General features: G+C 37.6%; 1 protein-coding gene across 1 annotated transcript; it reads right to left on the reverse strand.

The window, feature by feature from the left end:
* Nucleotides 1-13,143: 13,143 nt before the first annotated feature.
* LOC105707333 (thioredoxin domain-containing protein 5-like) lies at nucleotides 13,144-19,658 on the reverse strand. The gene is given in 1 exon segment (XM_064361582.1): nucleotides 13,144-19,658. A coding segment is annotated over 1 exon segment (975 nt). The 5' UTR covers nucleotides 19,501-19,658; the 3' UTR covers nucleotides 13,144-18,525.
* Nucleotides 19,659-20,183: the final 525 nt, after the last annotated feature.

Consider the following 20,183-nt stretch of genomic DNA (forward strand, 5'->3'; position numbering starts at 1 on the left):
GAATCAAAGTAGGTCTTTGGAAGTTTATTTCATGAAAGGTGAAACATCTGATATTATGTGCATGTTATCAGGACTTTAGTTAAAAGCTCAACCATGAATATGAAAGTATTTGTATCTGTAATGATAACAAAGAAAATTTTGTTGGTGGCAAGCTTCATGGAAAAAACAATTGTTGCTGAGTTTAAAAAAAAATCTTTTGGCAGAAATCTACTAGAAAGTGATTGTATACACAAAATTCAAAATTTGCTCCAAATAAATTGCAATATTCTGCCAACTGGAACAAAACTATAGTTCACAAAATTTACAAAATTTTATCTATCCACAGCTGAGAAGCTGAACAACAAAATGTGTGAAGAAGCTGACAATTAAATTAAAAATAGCATAATGAAATGTGCTTTATCCCTCTTCTTCGCTCAACACAAATCTTATTTTAAGTCATTGAATCTTTGAAGTAACAATTTTATATAGTAATCCAAGTAATCAACAATTATATTTAATTTTTATAAATGAGTCTTTCAAATTTAGTTTTGTATTATTCCAAATGAGTGAAAAATCTTAAAACACAAGAACATCTGCAAAAAATACTCAAAGAAAATTGTTTGACCGACAATTTTACAGCATCTAAATTTGGCAAAATATTCCCAAAAAATATAGAGACAACTTGATTGATAAGTTTATCTTGTAAGATTTGGTCAATGAAATATATTCTGAGGGAAGGCATATGGTAGCACCTGTATATTTAGCACTTGAGCTAAAATATTTACATTTTATTTTTATTTTTATTTTGACAGAGTTTCGCTCTTGTTACCCAGGCTGGAGTGCAATGGCACGATCTCGGCTCACCGCAACCTCCGCCTCCTGGGTTCAGGCAATTCTCCTGCCTCAGTCTCCTGAGTAGCTGGGATTACAGGCACGTACCACCATGCCCGGCTAATTTTTTGTATTTTTAGTAGAGACGGGGTTTCACCATGTTGACCAGGATGGTCTCGATCTCTTGACCTCGTGATCCACCCGCCTCGGCCTCCCAAAGTGCTGGGATTACAGGTGTGAGCCACCGCGCCTGGCCTAAATATTTACATTTTAATTTAAAAATTAGAACTGAGAATAACTCCTGCCAAACTCTGCTGACATTTTGAGTTAAGCCTATAAGACCCTGAACAGAGAACCCAGCCATGCCTTGCCAGATTCTGACCCACAGAAACTCAGATGAGGCATTTGTGATGTTCTAAGCCACTGAGTTTGTAGTAATTTGTCATGCAGCAAATTAAGCAATAAAATGATATGGTTTTTAAAATCCTAGAAATAAATAATTAAAGAACAAGAATGGCATTTCATAAGGGGAAAGACATAAAGGATCAATAAATATATGAAAGATATATTTAAATTTAACATCTAACAAGCAGTGCAAGTGAAGCTATGATGAAATGATATTTGACATCTATTAAATTGCCATTATTTGGGAAAACCATCTATACCAAGATTTGGAGATGATATAAATCAAGAATCTTGTATATACTGTGCATAGAAATGTAAACTAACATAACTACTTTGGTAAATAATGTAGCATTTTCTGGTAAAGTGGAATATTTGAATATCTTATTGTGACTAGGAGATTCTCTTCCTGGGAACATTCCCAAGAATGTTGCAAGTGTGCATTAGGAATGATGAATACGTTCAAAATGGCACTGTTTTTGTTAGAAATACCTTGGAAACAACCAAAACGCCTGTTAATCCAAGAATGGATAAATTAACTGTGGCACAGACATGTGAAATATTATGTAGTCAACACGGCAGCACACAGAGCCATATGGATCAATCTTAGCAATACACGGTAATAAAATGGAGCACATTTCCATAGGTTAAATATAGCAGGATGCCATTTTGAGAAAGTTAAGTAAATTAATTATAAGAACCTTTAAAAAGGGTTTTAGAAAGTTTCATGCTAAAATAGTATTTTGCAAAAGCATCAGAATCATAAGCACAAATATCAGGAGAGTCGTTACCTCAGATGGCGAACAGAGGGAGTTTGGGTAAAGAAGGAACACATGGGAAGATGTAAGTGGCAATTGGATGTATAATTAATGTGGCCTCTGGGAAACTTCTAGTAAATAGAATATTCAATTTTGCTTTCATTTTTTTCTATCTAATTTGCTTATAGTTCATATATAGCAATATAAAAACATTCAAAGAAATAAAAAAAAGTTATCCCACCACGAAAAAAATACTTAATTTTCTTTTTTCTTTGTTTTTTTCATTGTGTCTATCATATGTCAATAGATATTTTTAACAGTTTAATTATGTCAGTAATTTATTGCGCATTTTTCTCTTTTTATAAGTGGCTTTTGGATATAAACTGAATGCCACAACCTCTGATGATTTATAGTTACAGATGCTCTAGAGGATTAATGCAGTATCATGCTGTGTGTCAAATTTCTTGGAAGAAATCTATGAGGAAATCACTGAGTATTATTAGGGGCTCAATCATGTGACTGAGTCTAGCTTCTAGCACACTGTTACTGCATCAATAAATTGAAAAAATAATACTAGTATATGCATTTGTGTTTGCAAAGGTATTGGATTTGTCTATACTGTGTGTGGCTCAAAATACTGGGGAAAACCTGCCTGCAGTCATCTGCAGTGACCCAGCTGTGTGCGCTGAGACTGACCACGTGTCCTCCAAGAGCAGAGTTTCCTTATAGATGAAATGAGAAACCGGATTTGATGAGCTCTAATCTCCTTCTAACATCTCAAGTTTTGTAAACTTCAGAGTGAAAAAGAATACTTCCAAGCAAGTTAATGAAAATACTGTCACTTGGAAATGTTTTTACTTTTGTGGTCAAATTTTTGTTGCTAGAAAAACAACACACAATTCTAACTTGCTGCATTTTGGAGGCATAGAATATAAAAAATTGATAGTAAATGGAAGACTCTGTTATTCATTTTTTAAAATGAAAGAAGGAAAGGCTAAGACAATATTGGCAAACTGGACAGCTACAGAAGGAGTGTTTAGCCACCAAGACAAAAATATGTGGACATCATGTGAATAAGGGACCTGGGTGTGCTCCTCAAAAAGAAGTGATGGTTGGGGCAGAGATATAGAGTCTGCCTTCAAACATTTGAAATATTGTCATAACTGAGCAGGATTAAACCTTCCCCATGCAATTACAGAGACAGAATTAACACAAATAAATAGAATCAGACAGTGAAATAACAAATATTCCCCCCAAAAAACCTTTTAAATACTGAATTTATTTAAATTCAAAAAATAGTTTCTCATGAAGCAATGTAATAGTTGTATAATTATCAGAATTTATGAAGAAATATTCTAAAATTGGCTAAGAAGTTTAATAAAATGACCCAAATTCCTTCCAATGTTAACATTCATTATATTATTCTGATATTAGAACATTATAAAATAGTACATAATTTTTTAACCCTCTTTATTTTTGCATATGAAACTTATGCAAACATATTTTTATGTAATCCTACAGATAATATTTATGTTTTGTGTTTGAATTTTAAGCGTCTACCTATTTTCTGGAAAAAAAATTCTGAAAGGCTAAACATTTCCCTTCAATGTAACACTGAAGCAGAATTAGTACCTTAAACAAACATGTTTTCATTTGATTTAAGACATTATCTAATTTTCCTTGTGACCTCTTCTTTAATTATTTGTTTAAGAGTGTGCTACTTTCTACATATTTGTGCCTTTTCAGTTTTCCTTTTGCTATTGATTTCAAGTTTTATTCCATTGTGGTCAGAAAAGATACTTAGTATGATTTTAATCTTCGTAAATTTGTCAAGATTTGTTTTATGGACTAAGATGTGTATAACCTTGTAGACTTATTTGGAAACTATATAAAAAACTCTTAGAACTTAATAATATAAGGACATGTAACCCAAGTAAAATAGGGAAAGAATCTAAATAGATATTTCTTCAAGGAACATATACAATGGGCCAAAAAAACCCATCAAAAGATGCTCAACATCATTTAGTCATCAGACAAAAGCAAATCAGAAACACATTTTAAACCATCTCACTCTTACTAGACTAACCATTAAAAAAAAACAAAACAGAAAATTAAAAGTGTTGAGAGGACGTGTAGAAATTAGAATCCTCATACATGGGTGGTGGAAATACAAAACCATGCAACCACTTTGAAACACAGTTTGACATTCTTCAAAAAGTTAACCATAATGTTACCAAATGACCTAAAAATTCTGCTCTTAGGTTTATACCTAAATAACAAAAAATTAAAAATATATGCCCCCACAAACACTTGTTCATGAATGTTCATAGCAACATTATTCTTATTAGTCAAAATTTAGAAGCAACTCAAATTTCCATCAATGAATGAATTGGTAAAAGGTGGCATATTTATATAATTAAATATTATTCAACAATAAAAAGGAATGACATACTGATACATGCTACAATCTGGATGAACCTTGAAAATACAATGCTAAATAAAAGAATGCAAGCCCAAAACACACACACACACACACACACACACACACACACACACACTCAAACACACAAGCCACATATGGTATAATTCAATATGTATAAAATATCCAGAATAGGCAAATCTATTAATGGCCACTTAGTACCAGGGAGAGGGGTTGAGGAAAATGAGGTGTAACTACTAATAGATTACTAAGTTCCTCTTTGGAATGATGAAAATGTTTGAAAATTGATTGTGGTAATGGTTGCAAAACTCTGTGGATATCCTAAATAAACCACTGAATTAACAATTTAAATAGGCAATTTATATGTTATATAAATTATATATCAATAAAACTGTTTCATAAATATTATATACAAAAATATTCACAGAGGCATTGAGAAAAAAATGAAAAATCAGTAAGAATGTCCATTAGTGACAACTATATTAAAGGGCATCTTTTTAATGGAATATTACGTGGTCTCCCAAAATAATATTGCAGAGAATACACCCACTGATGTATTCTGAATTCACTCACTGATGAGGAGCAAGCTCTGTGCAACTGAAAAAACAGTTTTCTAAACATGTTCGAATACCATATTCCAATTTTTAATTTAAAGAGTATATATTTAGGCGGGGCACGGTGGCTCATGCCCATAATCCCAGCACTTTGGGAGGCTGAAGTGGGCAGATCGCCTGAGGTCAGGAGTTCAAGACTAAGCTGGTCAACATGGTGAAACCCCATCTCTACTAAGAATACATAAATTAGTTGGGTTGGTGGTGTGTGCCTCTAATCCCAGCTACTCAAGAGGCTAAGGCTGAGGTAGGAGAGTCGCTTGAACCTGGGAGACAGAGTTTGTGGTGAGCCCAGATGGCACCACTGCACTCCAGCCTGGGCAACAGAGGGAGACTCCGTCTCAAAAATAAAGAAAAAAAAATTTCTTAAAGACAAATAATTGGGCCACAGGATGCCCAGATGGCTGGCTAAACATGACTTCTGGCTGTGTCTGTGAGGGTATTCCTGGAAGAGATTGGTGTTTTAATTAGTGGACGGAGTAAAGCAGATGACCCTCCCCAATTCGCATAGGTATCACCAGTCCGTTGAGGGTGTGAATAGAATAAAAAGGCAGAGGATGGTTGAATTCACTGTCTGCCTGACTGCTCATGTATATGTTTATTAACTGATTATGTAAGAGCACTACAAAATAAACAAAAGACAGATCTATTTGCCAAAATCATCTTTGGAAAGTATGGTGAAGAAGAAGAAAATATGAGGATGGGAGGCCAACTGGACCTTTTTTTATTTTACATTCTCTGAAATTGCTGGAATTTTTGACGAGAATGTATTTTTACATGATGTGGACAATGAGATATAAACAGATAAACAAATAGTTAAACAGAAACACTGAGTGTATGGAAATGAGTTTGACAAAGGCCTGCCATTTGTTCAGTGTCCCCTGACTCAAACAAGCGGGGTCACTACTGCTGGTACAAATGGCTTCCACTGGGGACTTTTCCGGCAGGCCAGTCATAATCATGGTTTTGAGGAGGACAGAGGTTTTACCCTGAGAAAAGAAAAGAGGGGGTATCCCAAGGTTCTGTGCTTTTTGTTCTCTTTACATGTATTGAATTACTTTCTTCTTCTTTTTCATTCATTTCTATTTTCATAATTCATTTCCATTTCTTGTGACTTATTTCTGTTTTTAATTGTTTATACCTATTGATAAAAGAGAACATACCAAAGTGTATTCATCGGGGGCCAAATTAGAATTAGCTAAGGAGGATTTATTTTTATTTATTTATTTATTTATTTATTTATTTATTGCATTTTAGGTTTTGGGGTACATGTGAAGAACATGCAAGACTGTTGCATAGGTGCACACGTGACAGTGTGATTTGCTGCCTTCCTCCCCTTCACCTATATGTGGCATTTCTCCCCATGCTATCCCTCCCCAACCTCCCACCCCCCACTGTCCCTCCCCTATTTCCCCCCCAACAGACCCCAGTGTGTAGTGCTCCCCTCCCTGTGTCCATGTGTTCTCATTGTTCAACACCCACCTATGAGTGAGAACATGCGGTGTTTGATTTTGTGTTCCTGTGTCAGTTTGCTGGATTTATTTTTAAAGAGAGCCTTTGACGTATGCAAAAAGATTGCAGGGTTGCCTCAGGGATGGTGCAGCTGTATTAGTGAGGTTTCTTCTGAAGGGAAAAAATAGGAGATATATTTCTATATGTACATTTACATTTATCTATATAAGTTTATTATATGATATTGGCTTACTTGACTACAATGGCTGAGAAGTTTCCATGATCTACCATCTGCAAGCTGGAGACCCAGGAAAGCTGACAGTGTAGTCTGAAGGCCTGAGAGCCTCAGAGCAGGTGATACGTATGGATCCCAGTCCAGGTCTGAAGGCCTGAAAACCAGGTGATCAATGTTCCAGCTCAAGCACTGAGGCAGAGATTGAATTCAACCATCCTCTGACTTTCTGTTCTACTCACACTCTCAACGGATTGGTGATTCCTATGCAAATTGTGGGGGATGGGCATCTGCTTTACTCCATCCACCAATTAAAACACCAATCTCTTCCAGGAACACCCTCATAGACCCAGCCAGAACTCATGTTAAGCCAGCCATCTGGACATCCTGTGGCCCAATCAAGTTGACACTTAAAGGCAACCATCACAGCAGCAAGAGAGCTATGACCACCCTTAGATCTAACAGGATCAAGGAAGAGCTGGTTCAGAAACTGAAATGAGAGTTTGAGAAACAGTGATGTTCAGTAAAGAAGTCCAGCCCTCCAAAGGTTACCTCACTTTGTGAACACCAGAGAAGCACCTGACCTCTCTCTGCTCTCCCTATAATCTCTTGCCAGAGGTCCCCACTGGGAAACTCATGGGAATCCCGCAGACATTGGCCTAGCCTCCTGGGGCAGAGAATAGGATAAGAAGAGTCTGAATATGGAAAATAGTGTCAAATTCTGGATAGAACACTTTGACCTCTATTTGCTGTGCAATGTACCAACTTGCTTTGTGAACTTGACATTTCCTGCAATTCTTTTGAATTGCAACCTATTCTGATTGGCATTTTAAATGTCAAGAATAGTCTAAAACAGGTTCAGCCCAATTGCTCAACAATAGAGAGTTGTATTTACTTTATGCAAGGTCTCTCACGACTACAATTTGCACAGTACTTTCTTATCCAAAATTGCTTTTGACAGAACTCTTGTAGGCTTAATTTAACTTTTATCTCAATAGTTTTAGAAATGAAGCACTCTTTTCAAATACTGCCCACAATTCATTTTTAATTGCTCTTTCAAAAGCAATGCTTGAAAACATTCCCACCGCAAAACTCAAATCATTTTTTATTCCTTCACAGAAGATGGGGAAGGGAGGAGTCCACTGGCAGAAGGGACCCATTCAGGTCAGCCGCGTGACTGTGAGTCTTCAGGAACACCTTGCTGTTCTGTCTTTCCAAACCAAGCGTGCTCTTTCTGTTGGGCAAAACAGGGCTGCACTTCAGCCCACGTGGAAAATAAACATCCTCCCCATGGCCCTCTCACCCCAGCCCCCACATGAACAAAACTCATTGTTACGGCTATTTTCCTTTTGAGAAATGCCTTCTAACTTATCTAGTGGAAAGTGTGTGTTGGACTATGACACACGAGGTGACCAGGGGACCCAAGAGGCCTTTCACGAGCTGCCTTCTGCCTGACACATCTGCCATAACGTCAGTAGGCTCAGCAGCATTCCAGTGTCGGGTGGAGGTGTCTGTTGTGTAGGGGACCTGCCTCAGACTGGCCCTGAAGTGCCAACATGATGTCCTCACAGCACTGCAAGCTGCCCTCAGCCCACCTCTGAGTTTCCTAGGAATCCCCTATGATGGCTTCACAGAGAAACAGAAACTTCAAGTCTCCTTTACAAACGGCTCCGGTGGATATCCAGGGCAGCTGGAGAGCATCCTGATTCTGCAAGCTTCTCATTTCAACTCAATGTCACCTTCTTAGAGACAACCTCTTTTCTTAACTTTTCTATGCAAAGAAGCACCAACCCCATACCTTTCTATCATACCACACAATGTTTTACTCTCATCATACAACTTAGTATATAAAATGGCCTGGCTTGTTAATTTTCTTGGTTTTTGTCTGTTCCCTTTGTTTAGAATATAAAACACCTTAAATGCAGGGAGCGTATTTGTCCAGGCATATAAAAAAGTGTTTGAACTCACACTGTTCAACCAAAGTATAATGCAAGCCAGATACGTAATTTTAAGGTTTCTACAAGATTTTTAAAAGTTTTTTAAAAAATCAAATTATTTTAAATAACATATCTTATTTAACCTAATATATTAAAATATTATCATTTTAACATGTAATCAATATTAATATTTCTTTAACAGCTTATCTCAATTTGGACTCTATGTTTCTGGAACTCAAATGCCACAGGTGACCTGTAGCTGCTGTAATGCACGGGGCTGATCATAGATACTCAGTAAAACCTGCTGAATGCCTTAAGGCATAAAGCATTCAGCACTGTAACCTGAATCAGAAGAAGACTTGAGGCAATGTGACAACTGATACCCTAGTTGGTCCATATGATTTTATAACAACAGCTATACTTCATTTCCTTTTTTGTCCCATTCTGTATATTTGCTGGTTTCATTGTGTTTCTGTTCCCTCCTCCTTTACATTTTGAGTCTAACTGTGCTTTTCAGTTCTACCAGCATTAATGTTTTCATTCTTGGTCGGGTGCAGTGGCTCATGTCTGTAATTCCAGCACTTTGGGAGGCTGAGGCAGGTGGATCACCTGAGGTCAGGAGTTTGAGACCAGCCTGGCCAACATGGTGAAACCCTGTCTCTACTAAAAATACACAAATTAGCTTAGCATGGTGGCACACCTGTAGCCCCAACTCCTCCGGAGGCTGAGGCAGGAGAAGCACTTGAACCCAGGAGATGGAGTATAGTGAGCAGAGATCATGCCACTGCACTCAAGCCTGGGCAAGACAGAGCAAGACTCTATCTCAAAAAAAAAGTATTCTTTACAGTCAATTTCTTTATAATAATGTAAAATTAGTGAATTATGAGACCACTCACTAAGATGCCTTATTGTACATTTTCTCTCTTCACCAAAAGGCAGCATTCAAACTCTATCGCTTCTCTATTCTTCCCCACACAAGAACTCTGATTAGGAGCCCTCCCTTATTCCACCATGCACATTTGTAAATCTTAAGATTGGTTGGAGAGGTATTTTTTTGTGTCAAGCCACTATTAAGATTCTTTTATCATATAGTATGTTTCACTTCAGATACTCACATTGAACCTTTCCATCTCAATCCCAGTCTCATCACCACTATCTACTAACTGTACCTATTGTAACAATCTGTGCTGATCACTGCTTGCTAATTATCCACTGCTGTTTTGACATTTGTTCTGCTCCAGTTAATATTTGGGTTAAGAGCTTCAGGCACCTTTCTCGGATAAGATTCATGAGCTGAATTCTCTCTGAATCCCTACTTTGCCCTGACAGCTAAATGATATCTTTAAAAAAAATCTTTATTGAGTTATAATTAACATAATATAAAATTCATCCATTTAAAATTACAATTAAATTGAGTTTATTATATTCACTGAGTTGTGCAACCATTACCCCAGTCAATTTTAGAACATTTTGTCACCCCAAAAAGAACTCCTGTTTTTATCCTACATCTATTACCAGTCATTCTCTATTTTCTCAGGCAAACATTAATCTACCTTCTGTCTTAATAGATTTGTCTATTCTGGAAATTTCATATAATCGCAATTATACAATATGGTGCCTTTTGTGACTGGCTTCTCTACATGGCATGTTTTTCAGACTCACCCATGTTGTAGAATGTATCAGTACTTTTTCAAATTGATGAATAATGTCCATTGCATGAATATACCACATTTTCCTTAGTCATTTCTGTCAGTAAATGTTTCAGTTATTTTCTACTTTGAGTTATTTTGAATAATGCTACCTTAAACATCTGTGAATAAGTTTTTGTGTGGACATAATATATTTTGTTTTCTCTTAGGGATATACCTAGGAGTGGAATTGCTGGGTCATATAGTAACTCTATGTTTAACCTTTTGAGAAAACACCCAACTGTTTGCAAAGTGTTTGCACTACTTTATATTACAAGAGGATTCCAGTTTCTCCAAATCCCACCCAACACTGGGCGACAGAATGAGACTGTCACACAGACACACGCACACACACACACACACACACACACACACTTGAGCATATTTTTGTTGTATGTATTGGTCATTTATTTACATGCTTAAAAAAAGTGTCTATTCAAATCCTCTGCCCATTTTAAACTAGATTATTAACATTTTAGTATTGACTTGCAAAATTTTTTTTTTATCAATGATCATTTTAATCAATGTGTACCAAAAATCTAAAATAAAAATACAAGAGGCACCTCATATTTTTTAAAACAAGTTATAGAGACACAAATTCCCTAAACTTAGGGGGGCCAGTAGAAGGAGAGGGGACTTATTTGGAAATGAGCAACTTTTAAAAGCCATTAGTTTTATAAAAATATACCAAATACACAAATCACATAGGTGAACAAACTTCTTTCATTGCTATAACACCAAATGAATATTAAGAGATGTGAAATTACATTCATAGTTGACAGACAATTTCACTGGCATCTCACAGCTAAAAGATGTCAACATTTACCAGTCTGACTTAAGAACAGTACTCAGCCTAATGTACTGTTACATACCATTGCCAGAACTCCTAAAATACTGCAGCTGTTTAACAAGCATAAATGGATTTAAGCCTTCGACTTAAAGGATAGCAGGCAACAATGTAGAACTCTTTCTTATTTGAAATTCATTTGATTAAAAAAATACATTTTAAATGAATATTTTCAGTCTGCACTTTTAATAAGAGATATTCAAATAGTCCTGTAATAAACCCCTCCTTAGATGCCAGATAATCACTGTGCAGAGATTCCTTTGTGAATAGTGCTAGCGTCTTTTTTAAGCATCACCCAAAGATTTTTCATTTATAAAACGTAAAAGTCCTTCCAGATTTGCAACTTTAAATACAGCAAAAATTCATTGCACAAGTAAATGATTAGGGAAAAGAAACAGCTAAGGCATCAAAAAGAGCATTTTAAATATAAATGAATTCATATTTAGCCTCTCAGATTAGCAAGAGGCTATTTACAGCTATGGTTTACTACATAGCATTCATCTGCAGAATTAAGTGTCCATTTCTTTAAAAGGGTTAATTGTATATAGTACCTAATAATTGATATTATTTACAAGGGATTTCCCTGTTTTATGAATGTTTTTTTCCCCTTATTTTCAAAAAAACATTAATTTATTCCCCAGGTTAACACTGGTCTTATCTTCATGTGTTTGATTACAACTATATTAGAAAATTGCTTTTAAATTAAGTGATGGAATTTTGAAAGAGTTTCTTTGATTTAAAAAAAAAAGACCTAATTTTAATTGCACAAGGTAACATTTTGTGTAAGTTATACCACTGATGGGTAATGCAATAACCAAAGGATTATAGGCTAAAATTCAATGACTTTTTCAGAACACTTCAACACAGCCAAAAACATACAATTGAGTAAATAAACAGCTAAGAACATTTAACTTCACACTAAGAAAGAAATTTACATACTTGAGCCAGTAAAATGTCCACTCGCCAAAGAAGTTGGTCCATTTTTCCCACTGCTCACAGGAGGTGAAAACATCGCACTGAAATCCAGTAAATCACTCAGCTCTTTGTCCGTCCCTAAGGCAGCCATTCGCTGTTGGTGATGCATTTTAGCAAAATCACACAAACCGCCCGCGCGCGAGAAGGGGCTCTCCGTGCACCGCCGGCGCCTGCGCCTGCGCCCGCTCCCGCGCCGCCGTTCCCATTCACATCCGGGAACTGCGGGCTTATAAAGAGAAGGAGCTGCGGCCGTGGCTGCTCCTCCAGACGATGACTGGGAAGGCGCAAAAATTCTTTATATATTCTCGATTATAAGCACCTTATCGATATGATTTGCAAAAATTTTATTCCATTCCATGAATAATTTTTTCACTTTCTTGATGGTATCATTTGCAGCACAATTTTTAAAATTTTGATAAATTTAATGTATGTAATTTTTTCTGTTAATGGTTATGCTTTTTATATTATATATTGCTTAAAACCAAGTTACTAAAATTTGCACTTAAATTTTCTTCTGAGAGTTTTACATGTTTAGCCTCTGCATTTAAGTCTGGAATCTACTCTGAGTAAATTTTTGCATATGATGTGAGAGAAGAGTCCCAAATCTTTTTTAATGCATGTGGATATCCAGTTGTTCCAGCACCATTTGTTGAGAAGAAAATTTTTTCCTCATTGAATTTTCTTGGCACTATTGTCAAAAATCAATCACCAGACCAGGCACAGTGGCTCATGCCTGTAATCCCAGCACTTTGGGAGGCCAAAGCGGGCAGATCACTTGAAGTCAAGAGTTCAAGACCAGCCTGGCCAACATGGTGAAACCCATCTCTACTGAAAATACAAAAATTAGCAGGGTGTGGTGGTGTGCACCTGTAATTCTAGCTACCCGGGAGGCTGAGGCAGGAGAATCACTTGAACCCGGGAGGCGGAGGTTGCAGTGAGCTGAGATTGCACCACTGCACCCCATTCTGGGAGACAGTGAGACTTCGTCTCAAAAAAAAAAAAAAAAAAATCAATTGCCCATAAACAGAAGGCTTGATTTCTAGGGCTTATTTCTTTCAGTTCAATGATATGTGTGCCTGATCTTATGGTAATACTACAGTCTTGCTGACTGTAGCTTTGCAGTACATTTTAAAATTGGAAAGTGTGAGTTCTCCAAGTGTTTTTTTTTTTTTCAAAATTGTTTTGGTTATAAGTACATCTAGTATTTCCACATGAATATTATTGTGAGCTCATGAATTTCTTCAACAAATATTAGCTGACTGGAATTTTTATAAGGATTATGATAAATCTGTAGAACAAATTGAGGAATATTGCTACATTAACAATTGTTTTCAATCCATGAATTTAGAATATCTTTTCCATTTATTTAGATCATTGTTAATTCTTTACCAATGTTCTGCAGTTTTCAGTGTATGCTTGGTCCTTCCCTTTTAAATTTATTTCTAAGTATTTTGTTCTTTTTGATGCTATTATGAATTAGATTTTTTTCTTAGTTTGATTTTCAGATTTTTAAAAATTGTACAAAAATATAATTGGATTCTATAAGCTGACTTTATTCTTCAACATTTATAACTTATTTACTCATTATAATATTTTTGGTGGATTCCATAAGATTTTCTATATACAATATGTCATCTGCAATTAAATATAATTTTATATATTTTTTTCCAATCTAAATACAGTTTTTTCTTGCCTAATTGCCCTGAATAGAAATTTCAGTATAATGTTGAATAAAAGCAGCAAGAGGGCACAGCTTTGTCTTTTTCTTCAGAGTAAAGGGAAAGTATTCAGTTATTCACCAAAAGCATGGTATTTTCTGTGAGTTTTTCACAGATATACTTTATCAGGTTAAAGAAGTTTATTTTAATCTTAGATTGTTGAGGGTTTTTACCTTGAAAATATGTTGAATTTTGCCAGGTCCTTCTTCTGCATCTACTGAGTTGATCATATGGTTATTTTTCTTTATTCTATTAACATGACATATTTTACTACTTACTTTTAATTGTGATAAAACACATAAAATGTATTATTTATAGATTCTTTAAGTGTATCATTCAGTCGTATTTTTTCACATTGTTGTGCAACCAATCTGATCTTTTTTATCATGCCAAACTGAAACTCTGTACCCATGAAGCAACAATTCTCCAATTCCTCCTCCCTGAAGCCCTGGCACCATCATTCTATTTTTGATTTTTATGAACTTGACTACTGTAGATACTACATGTAAGTGGAATCATGCATTATTTACCTTTTTGCAACTGGGTTATTTCACTAGGCATAATATCCTCAAGATTTATCCATGTTGTGGCATGTATCAGGATTTCCTTAAGTATGTACACATTTTGTTTACCCATTCATTTGTTGATGAACGTTTGAAGCTTTCTGTTTCTTGGCTATTGTGAATAATGCTGGTATGAAACTGGGTATACAAACACCTCTTCAGAGTCCTGTTTTCAATTCTTTTTCATATGTACCCAGAGGTGGGATTGCTGGATTATATGCGTTTAATTTTTTGAGGAACCACTATACTGATTCCCACGGTTGCTACACCATTTTACTTTTCACCAACAGTGCACAAGTTTCCAATTTCTATGCATTCTCACCACCACTTGTTATTGAGTTTTTTGTTGTGTGTGTTTTGTTTTTTTGTTGTTTGTTTGCTTTGTTTTGTTGTTATTGTTGTTGTTGTTATGAGACAGAGTATCACTCTGTAGCCCAGGCTGGAGCACAGTGGCGCAATCTTGGCTCTGCCTCCCGGGTTTAAGCAATTCTCCTGCCTTGGCCTCCAGAGTAGCTGGGATTACAGACATGCACCACCACACCCAGCTAATTTTTGTATTTTTAGTAGAGATGGGGTTTTCACCATGTTGGCCAGGCTGGTCTCGATCTCCTGACCTCAAATGATTTGCCCACCTCGGCCCCCTCAAAGTGTTAGGATTACAGGCGTGAGCCACCGCACCCCGCCAAGTTTTTTGTTTTTTTGATAGTAGCCATTTTAATGAGTCTGAGGTGATATCTCATTGTGGTTTTCATTAGCATTTCTCTAATAATTAGTGATGATAATCTTTTCATATGTCTGTAGGCCATTTGTATATCTTCTTTGGAGAAATATCTATTCAAGTTCTTTGCCATTTTTAAATCAGTTTATTTGCTTGTTTTGTTGTTGTTTAGTTGAAGTTCATTATGCATTCTGGATATTAACCCTTTATCTGATATATAGTTTGCAAATACTTTCTTCCAAGCCACAGGTTGTCTTTTCAGTCTACTAAATGAGTCCCTTGATGCACAGAAGTTTTTAATTTTGATGTAGTCCAGTTTATTTATTTTTAGTTTTTTTGTCTGTGCTTTTGGCCAAAAAAACATTGCCAAATTCAATGTCATGTTGCTTTTCCCCTATGCTTTCTTCTGAGTTTTATAGTTTTAGGTCTTATGCTTAGGTCTTTGATCTAATTCAATTAGTTTTTGTATACGATTCAAGATAAGAGTCCGGCATCATTTGTTTGCTTGTGAATATCCATTTTTTTCAACACCATTTGTTGAGGAGACTCTCTTTTCCTATTGAATGATCTTGGGATCCTGATGGAATAGCATTTGACTATTTAAGCCAGGCTATATTCTGGGCTCTCTATTCTAACCACTGGTTTATATAACTCTTCAAGGTAGTACTGCACTGTTTTAATTACTGTAACTTTGTAATAAGTTTTGAAATCAGGAAACCTGAACATTTTTTTTTTCTTTTTCAAGATTGTTTTGGGAGTTCAAGAGGTTTTGGAATCCTTCAGATTCCTTAAGAATTTTTTTGATGATTTTTTTCCTTTCTTCAAAAACATCACTGAGATGTTAATAAGGATTGCTTTGAATCTGTAGATTACTTTGGGTGGTATTGCCATCTTAACATTATGTCTTCCAATCCGTAAATACAGAATATCTTTCCACTTATTTGTGTTTTCCTTAATTTTATTCAGCAATGTTGTATAGTTTTCAGTGTACAACTTTTTAGCTACCTTAGAGTTCATTCTACTGTTTATGTTGCTGTAAACATAATCATTTTCTTAATTTTCTTTTCAGACTGTTCCTTATTAGTATATTGAAGCAAAAATGCTTTTATGTCTTGATTTTATATCCTGTAGCTCTGATGATTCTGTTTATTAGTTTCAACAAGTCTTTTGTGGAATCTTTAGGGTTTTCTATATGTAAGATCATGTCATCTGTAAACAGTTAATTTTACTGTTTCTGGCTGGGACTTACAATACTATATTGAATATAAGTGGCAAAAGCAGCCATCCTTGTCTTGTTTCTGGTCTTAGAGGAAAGGCTTTCAGTTCTTCACTGAAAGTGAAGTATGATGTTAGCTGTGGGCTTTTTATGCATAGCCTTTGTCATGCTGAGATTGGTTCCTTTTAGTCCTAGTTTCTTAAGTCTTTTTTTAACCTTAAAGGATGTTGAATTTTGTCAAATACTGTTTCCATATCGATTTAGGTAACGATGTGTTTTGTTTTGTTTTTCTCCCTGATTCTGTTACAGTGATGTATTATGTTCATATTTCATATTAAGCCATTTTTGCATTCCAGAAATAAATCCCACTTAGTTATGATGTATAATTCTTTTATACATTGCTGGATTCAGTTTAATATTTTATTGATAATTTTTACATTTACATTCATGAAGATATTGATTTGTAATCTTCCTTTCTTGAAATATGTATCTAGTTTTGGTACTAAGGTGCCTCATACAATGTGTTAGGAAGTTCCTCTCTACTTCTGTTTTCTGAAAAATGCTGCAGATAATTAGGTATTTTTTTTTAAAAAAAGAGTTTATTTAGAAAGTATCATAGTGTAAACAAACAAACTGTACCACTTTGATTTTCTTGGAATAGAAGACTCATGATGCAAAGCTGAAGCCACTCTTGACAGTTGTGCTTCTCTAGGAGGTTGGAGTTTTTTGTTTTTTTTTTTTAATCTGTGAACCACACGTGATTAATAAAGATTTCCTTTAAGGCAGAGGCTGGTCGAGATGCTGCTGTTATCTTCTGCCCCAGTGTGAGGGGTCTTGTTTCTAAGATTCCTACCACCAGTTACTTTGGGCCAAGTGTCCACATCCCCCTGCACATGGGAGGTGGGTGAAGGGTGTTGGACGCAAAGTGGTTACTATGGGAAGTAGCTCGATAGTAAAAGGACAATCACCTATCTTAGAGCTTAGTCCTACAAGTGCTTATTCCCGAAGGAGATAGTAAAAGAGTTTACTCACAAGGATAGCATGAGTTAGAGGACGCTGGCATCAACAGCTGCCACAGCCGTGCACATCAGGACCAGAGCAATCCCGCTGACATCTGTCTTTGGTCTTGAGATCAAATGCATCCCATTCTTCATACATTAGAAGGTTGACCTCCTTGAAGTGGACCAAGTAGAGCAAGCCTTTAAAAGGACTACTGAGGAACAGAATCAGAAACTCTCTAGTTAGGGCCCTTCAGCAGAGCTGCAGAGCCTCCCTGGATACCCAGGCCTTGGAACGCCTATCTGGTCTTGTCACCCCAGGAGACAAATACAACCGGAATCTTTCTATGAGTTAATGAAATACTCAGAACGAGCCTCGTGGAATTTTCCATGCCTACACTTTCTACAGGAGCTATCCAGTCTTAAAGTTCACATGGACTCTGTCTCCACGTTAACGTGATGAACTAAAGAAATGTTTGACCCCGTGAGAAACAGAAGGATCCCCTGAACAGTAACTGATTTGACAAGTAACAAAGTCATGGCATCAGCATTCTCTTACTCAGGCACAGTCAGAAGTACCTCTGCTTTCACTATGGCTAATCTCTCACATTGAGAGGGTATTTACAGAACAGAAGCTCCAGCAGTGGCTGTGAAGGTATCTTCCAGAGGTGTGGGTTTTTGCATTTAAATCTGCTCCATGCTACGGACTAACCACAGTGACCTTAAGATCAGAGGAACATCAATGCTGCCACAAGGACACCTTTCCAGAACTCGTGGGCACTTAACAAATTATGCTTTGGATGTGCTTTCTTTCACCAAAATCACTCAGGAGTCAAAAACAGTCCCGCAATTTGATTTCCCTCAACTCTATTTTAGTCTCAAAGGAAACCATTTAAATTTCATCAAGAGAGGGTCAAAGGGGATATATTGCCACTGAAAATATTTAGTTTACACAGTGACCGTGAGTTACACATTTACTTAGAGAAACTAACAGTCTGTAGAGTGTGTTGGCTTGAGAAATACACACACAAAGAAGATATCGCACACTCAGTACGTTCTGCTTTCTGAACAGCCACCACCAGGAACCCAGTGGCCTCTGTGGGATTGAACTCCTAGATGCAGGGTGCAGGAGCCCGGCAGGAGAGGTGACTTCTGCATTTCTAGAGTTCATCTTTCGCTTGGCCAAGGACAAAGCGGTGTAACGAGTCAAGATCTCTGCCTCCACTGTGCTCGCTGACTTTCTGCCCTCCTCGGAAAAGCAACAATGTAGGGTAGCCTTGAACCGAATACTTGCTGTAACTATTCCGTTCAGTGGTGCAGTCTACTTCAGCTACCTTGACCCCTGCCAGACCAGGGAATTCCTTTTTAGAGAGTTCCTCCCAAGTGGGAGCCAGATTCTTACAATGACCACAGCATGGAGCATAAAACTTGATGAAGGTTATTCCTTCTGCAATGGTGTCATCGAAGTTCTTCTCAGCGAGTGCCAACACAGTGCCCTTGTCAGCCTCAGGCTCGGCTGCCAGCACCAGGGCCTCTGAGGGCGTGATGGTCTCCGCGGCTCCAGTCTCTGTGCGCTGCAGCTGTGACTCCACGTATTCCCTCAGTGACTCCAAATCCCGCTTTCCCTTGTACTGATCGACCTTTTTCCCATCTCGGAACCAGAGAAGAGTGGGATAGCCACGAACCTGGTTTCCGGAGCAGAGTTCATAGTGCTGTGTACAATCAACCTTGCCAATCTTGACAGTTTCAGAATGTTCAAGGCCCAGAGCCAGCTGCTCCCAGGTTGGAGCCAGAGCTTTGCAGTGACCACACCATGGAGCGAAGAACTTGATAAAGTGGTCGCCTTGTGCAACGTGCAGCTCAAAGTTGCTCGCTGAGAGCTAATACAGACCCTGCTTGAGCTCAGGGGCTCTGGGTGGTTCCGCTTCTGGCTCTGGTGTCACTGGCTCCTCGTTCAACGTCTGTAGCATCCAGTCTTCCAGTGTCTGGAAGTCCCGAGGAGCCTGGTACTTCACAGCTTCTTGGCCTGGCTTGAAAAACTTTAAGGTAGCGTATCCTCGCACCCTCTGGGCGGAGCACACGTCAGAGTTGGCCGTGCAGTCCACTTTAGCCACGTAGACTTTGGCATCTTCCATGCTGTTGTATTTGTCTCCCAGGTCAGAACATGACCAAGTGCGCGGCGCTCTGGATCCCGTGCGTGAACATGTCGGCCGTGTACAGGTGCTTGCTGTGCGGGTCTTGCTCGTCCCCTCCGTCTGCCGCAGCCTCCTAGACCCGGGCTCTCCAACGCCCGCCGCCGCCATGGCTCAGCAGCAGCAGCAGCAGCAGCACGGTCAGGGCCGACGGCCGGGCCAGCGGCGGGAGGAGGCGTCCTGGGCGCGCTGGCTTCGCTGCTGGGCTGGGCGCGCTCTCGCCGCGGCCGCCGGTCCCTTCGCAGCGCCCTGCGCCCTGCGCCGGAGAGGCCGCTAGGAATCTTTTTTTAAGTAAATGTTTGGTAGAATTTGGCAGTAAAACCATTGGACCTGGTGCTTTTCTTTTTGAAGTGTTTTTAATTATTGACTCATTTCTTAAACAGATATGAGCTTACTATGATTATCTATTTCTCCTTGTATCAGTTTAGGTGCATTGCATTTTTCATGGAATTGCATCTTTTATCTAAATTATCAAACTTGTGGGCATAGTGTTGTTTATAATATTTTTACTGTCCTTTTAACAGCTATGGGATCTGTAGTGATGGTCCCTCTTTTATTTCTGATATTAGTCATTTGAGTTTTCTTTTTTTCTCGTTAGCCTAACTAGAGGGGTGCCAGTTTTACTT

Source organism: Aotus nancymaae, unplaced genomic scaffold (genome assembly GCF_030222135.1).
Source record: "Aotus nancymaae isolate 86718 unplaced genomic scaffold, 86718_ANA_hifiasm-v0.15.2.pri h1tg000041l, whole genome shotgun sequence".
NCBI classification, from domain to species: domain Eukaryota; kingdom Metazoa; phylum Chordata; class Mammalia; order Primates; family Aotidae; genus Aotus; species Aotus nancymaae.